Source organism: Mustela nivalis (genome assembly GCF_964662115.1).
Source record: "Mustela nivalis genome assembly, chromosome: 4".
Taxonomy (NCBI): Eukaryota; Metazoa; Chordata; class Mammalia; order Carnivora; family Mustelidae; genus Mustela; species Mustela nivalis.
In genome coordinates this window covers 15011461-15017460 of record NC_139023.1, presented here as the reverse complement: position 1 = coordinate 15017460, position 6000 = coordinate 15011461, and the positions used below count along the sequence as shown (strand labels likewise).

At 32.4% G+C, this 6000-nt stretch overlaps 1 protein-coding gene across 1 annotated transcript in view; it reads right to left on the bottom strand.

Moving 5' to 3' along the window:
* Positions 1 to 3670: 3670 nt before the first annotated feature.
* EPHA5 (EPH receptor A5) overlaps positions 3671 to 6000 on the bottom strand; it is a 273566-nt gene continuing 271236 nt past the window's right edge. The window contains exon 18 of the mRNA XM_082729161.1: positions 3671 to 5693. Within this exon, the coding sequence (XP_082585287.1) occupies positions 5588 to 5693 (106 nt within the window). The 3' untranslated portion in view covers positions 3671 to 5587. The remainder of the gene's footprint in view (positions 5694 to 6000) is intronic.

Genomic DNA, 6000 nt, shown 5'->3' with positions numbered 1-6000 from the left:
ATTTCCCTCCTACCACCACACCATTCTTCCTACCTGATCAAGAATGTCCCTTGGATCGGGAGGCAAATCCCTTTTATCATGAGATCTTTACATTTGCAGCAAAGCAGAGGCAAGAATAGTCTATTTGGTAACAAAGTACTCAGAGTCTTTACATGAGGCCATTTACTAAAATAGTAAATGACATATATACCTTCTAATACTGATTCTATGTATAGGCAAAGCAGTTAAGGATTATTTCCATAGTCATGGTGATGCACTTTACATGAATGCAAATGCAAAAATTTACAAATATGACAAATTTCCTTGAATACAACAGATTGTTTGGTATGCTTTTTACAAAAGGAGACCAATATGATATAATTTATACAGAAAAAGAGGGAGCATTTGTACTGACTGACACCCTTTCTTATAAGGATGTAACTCCTCCACCCAAGCCACAAGCAGATGCTTGGCAGTGAAATGATGACCAACTATGCTACGCAACAAAGTCTCTTTTTGCAGATGGTACACAGAGTCTTCTGTTTTTTGTTTGTTTGTTTGTTTTTCAAGTAATGCTGTATTACACTGTCACAAATCAACTTCTAATTAGGTTTCACACAATTATGCTCATGTCCTACAGTCTGATGTCAAACCCTACTTGCAAAAATACTCGAATGCAAAGATTCATGAATATGTCTTAGAAGAAAATGAATGCTGATTGCATTTTAAGTTTTAACATAGGAAATACAAACATTTTTATTAGAACTAACTGAGATCTTTATACAAAGGCTGTAAGTTTAGAATCTATTGGGGGAGGGTCAAGCATGACAATTGGATTTAACTGTATTCAAAGGGTTTTTTATTTTCTGAAAAAATAGAAAATTTCATATGTTACACTACAAAAACATGTACACAAACCAAATGCACAGAGAGCTTCAAATGGGGAAGAAAATACAGAAACACTAATCCTTTAGTGAATTAATGCTTAGGCAGGGATTTGAGATATCCTGATGCCTAGCCTAGAATAAGACGCTCTATACAGCTGCTTTTGACCTGCCTGAAACTAAGTGAATTTAATAAACATATTAACAAATGACTGAGCCTAAATTTTATTCCCAAACTATTATAAATGAAATTTACACACTGTAAAATTATTAAATGTAAAACTATAGCAATCTAAAGATTCACAAATATGTTGACCACTGCAATCTCTACTGTTAATATAGCCCAGACTGAATAAACATGACTTATTTTGCCACCTTTAATTTTTTTCATTTACATTTAGAAGAAACAAATGACATTTGATTCTGATTATTATAAATAGATTCTCTCTCGCTCTCTTTTTAAAGAATTGTGTCTTCTCCTAAGCAATAATTTTGTGGTCATTCTGAATAAGAACATTCAATCATTTATATGTAAAAAGATGTTTTTTATAAACCAACATGAAAAGAAAGTTCTTATCTATTTCTCCTTTGATACATTACTATATAATTAACAGCATAATAGAGAAAAATATTCAATGTAACCAGCTGTGCTACAGAGTTGATGACATATTCTAGTTATTAATTTCAAATAAAACTAGAATTTTGATTGTTTATTCATCATCATCATATTGTACCTACTTTTTATTTATTTAGAGTTTAAACATCTGGCAGGACATAAGCAAAGACAGCTTACTATATCATATTTAGCATATTGTCTTCTTATTTTTAGAAAGAAAAAAATGAGAAAAAGATCTTATTCTACTATACAACATCATACATCTAGTAAATTTCTAACATCTGACGCAAATTTGCCATCCAACACACCATTACAAACAAAAATGTCTTCCACAGGTAAATTTTTCTACTTGTGCTTCTGCAAGCCCACATTAAATGGGAGGAAGAATGGTGTTAAAAAAAAAAAAAACTTTGACTTTCACATAAAGAGTAAATAGCAGACATGCAAACACATTAAGTGTTCAACAGATACTAGTTTCTCATTTTAAACTTAAGATGCGAAACTATCTCCTCACCATTGCACACTGGTTAAAACTCTTCACAAGTTCAGCAGAGGATGCCCTGTATTGTTTTGGCAATGCAGAAACTAATAATGCTGGCCACATTTACGTTTAGATAGAGTATTGGAATATAATTTTTACAGTAATCCTACAACTTTAGAACACTGACTTGGTGATTAAAAGAGAAGAAATAAGAGACCATGCACACTTTTTTTTTAACACGGGAAAAATGAAATCTTCACATTTTTACATACAGTTCAAATATTTCAATGGCCAAGAAGAACATGTGAGCAAATGGGAAGATGAGGAAGCAAATTATGATTGATAGAAGTAGAAATTGAGATTAAGAGTCACTTATGGTTTGTCTCCCTCCCAATCCCATCTTGTTTCATTTATTCTTCTCCTACCCACTTAAGCCTCCATGTAAACCTGGTGATTCACAGACCTGTACCCCTGGGGATAAAAATATATGTTTATAAAAAATAAAAATTTATAAAATTAAAAAAAAAAAAAAAGATGATAAAAAAAAAAAAAAAAAAGAAGTAGAAATTGAGTGACTTCAACAGGTATCAGTAAGTTGAAAAAAACTGCCTGCTTGTACCTATTTTCCAAGTTCAACATTGAGAACGACTCATGCTTTAAAGGTATTGCTACTTGATAGTTACAATAACATTATGTATTATTTGACAAATCTATCTTATGTGCTAAAATTATTGAGTCTATGTTTTATTTTTGGTTGTCTGGCGGGTGACAAAATGAACCAAAAGGATAAGAAATCACACAATCAAGATTTGTCAAACCTCGCCCTGGGTTACTGCCTCACTGCATTTCACAAGAGCCGCCTCTTCTCCTGGTTCCACTTCTCACATTTATAGATGAGATTGGCACTTCCCAATTGGTGACATATCCAGTGGTGAATAAGTATTTTAGAAAGGAATTTTTTCCTCTTTTTTTTTTACGTGGGGGAGAACAAATCTTATTTGAAAGTCTCTTTATTTATTTTAAAATCATATTACATTCCTTAGAAATTCTCAACCAAAGTGAGATATAGATGAAATTGATGTGTCTAACTTTCATCTCAATTTATGTTCCATAAGGAATACTAAAACTGCAAAGGAATCGATCCATATTAATTTATTTTGTTCTTTTGTGGGGAAAAAAAAAAGGAAATCTACTTGAATAATAAATTCTAATCACTTAGAGATCTCTGTGTTGATCTCCCAATCATTTTTGAACATATAAAGTTAGAAGACAGTTCACAAAATATCTTTGTTATGTGTAAGTCATTGTGGCTGGTCCTAACATTTATGATAGTTTGTACTTAGAGTCAGTATGTCTATTCCTACTTTGAAGTTTCTCAATTGTTACTTTATCACTTAAATTCAGTTGTTTGTTTTTTTTTTTTACAAAATTCAATAAAGTGCAATATATCTCCAATTGTTTTGTATAAAAAGAATTAGTTCATTTCTTTTCCTGAAATGAACAAAAGGCATATTTTTGTGATGGTGATGCCCACTTGTGATTTTATCAAGACAATGCTAAATATACCTTCTCTACTTCCTCTGCAAATTTCACTAATCTATTAACATATGCTTGAAGTGTATTTTGTTAGGACCCATGGTACAGTGTGGATCTAATAAATTATAGCCATAATTGGGCTGAACTAAATACACCATCTGAGAATTGTTTAGACCTTTGTTTTTTCCTTTTTTTTTTTTTTCCATGTTCTTTAGCAAAGAGTTACCCTACTGCTTAAGTAAAAAGTGGGCAAGGTAGAAAGAAGTTATTCCTTAAAGGTTTATTCTTGTGTGTGCTAACATTCAACTAAAGCACGTGGTTGGAAGAGACAGAATACCATTAATATCATCATGCAGGTGTATTTTCTATGGATTTCATTAATCCAGACTACTCCAATATACTCAATAGCCCTTGATAATCATAAATAGGCTATATTTTGTTCAAATGCAGTGCTCCTTGAATAATCACATCATTCTATGGTTTCTATAAAATTTAATACTATAAAAATTTTGTTATTTCACCAAGAAGCTCAGTTTTGTTCAAATTCTAATGAACCATATAATTTATAACACAAAAGTCTGTCTTCGCCAAGTGCAGTCCATAAAGTGTACATAGAACATATCTTATATTCCTTAATAAGGTCAACTAAATAATACTTTGAACTGGTTTATCAAAATAAGTTCAATTTGATGAAACTGAATATAAGAAGAAATTACCAAATGAATAAACAGCCATCAATTAAGAAAACTTGTTAAGTTTTGAAACAAGGATATATTATATTTATATACATGTGTGTGTGTATGTGTGTGTGTGTGTGTGTGTGCGTGTGTGTATTTCATTATTCCATTGCTGCCTTACTATCAAAATTTCTAGGGCTGAACCACAAGGGAAATGGTTACAAAGGATTAACACTTAGGGGTAACGCTTAGTGCTATGTGCCTGGATTTAACAACATTAACAGAAGCCTGCACAGTTAAATCCTTCTACATCCTGCTGAAAATGTGCCCTTCGGTGTCAACTTAGCTTGACAAGATATTTTCTGGGACTCAGAAAGGTGAAATTTCTTACAGGGGTGCAAGATTAATGGCTAGAAGAACTGCATTGTCACAGATATCACAAAGTGTTTTCAAAAAGCCAAAGGGGATTTAATCTTATAGACATTTCCTGTTAGTGAATAAAGAGATTTAGTAGCTTTTGGACATATGAGAAGAAGAGAGACACAAGCTTGTGTTAAATTTTCGTTTTACTGCTTCCTTACTTCTCCTATTCATATTACACTGTGGAGCACTTGTTCCCGTATGTTGCCCAAATTAAAACTATTAAAAATGCAAGCAGAATGATAATGCAAGCATCACACACAAAACTGCAACTTAATTCCTGGGTATATAGCAAATTATACAGTATATACACATTTATTACCTAATGGTTTCTAGAAGAGCAACTAAAAGTACATTTTATAACACAGAAAAATAAATATACACCCTGTATTGTACTTGTCCTTAACCAAGCAACATATTTATACACTAGAGTCTATAACTTAACGCTGTGTAACAGCATTTTAAAATTACAAAAGAAGGTATCTATTAAGAAATTACCTAATCATATTGCTCTTCAATACACTTATGTAGACGATTAAGACTTGAAGTAAACTTCAGTAAATTGCAGCTTTTGTTAGCCCACGAATGGCTATAAACTTTTCCTTTCAAGTAGATTCTTGGAAGTTTTGAAAGGGGCTGCCTTAATTCAGTCTGTCAAGGTGCTCTATATAGTTATATTTTTCATTTATAAAATTTTGTAGAAGTAGCAGAAAGGATTTTCTTGTTGCAACATAAGATAATGTTTAAATTCATGTTTTTATTCCATGCAGGTTATATTTGCTTCGTGAAAAATGAAGACACTGAGGAAGATAAGGAGATTTTAGCAAAACACTGATTACAAATTCTGTGGCTGAAACAAATGCTCTCCTAAGGTTTAGAAATCACTGAGTTTTCCCTTTTTCCCTTTTTTTTTTTCTTTTTTGTTAAAATAAATCTCAGGGCTTGTTTACAAAGTGCAGAATCATTCACTTGACGAAGTGACATTAAAATGAAGTTACAAGGACACCATCCCATTCACCAGCTGCACCTTCATTTCTTGAAGGCTGTTCATGATCTTCTTCTGGTGACCAACAAGAGTCACTCCAAGTCGTCTCAAATCCCTGCATGAAGAAAGCACACATTGGATGTATGTATTGATTCAACTAGTAGCACACCTCAATATTTCACACGGCAAAGACACAAACCTTTTGCACAAACTAGTTAGATTACAGTCCCGATTTAGATATATGGGGTCCAATTTTCAAAGGCAGGTTCCCAAATTGTACCTTGAAAATCTGTTTGCAGCCAAATACATAATTTATAGTAATAAGGAGAGCTATCATATATATTTTCTCCCTTTTTGGGGCTTCATTATTTTCTTGGCACAGAGTGGTGGAAAAATAAATCTGCACACACTTACCAATAACA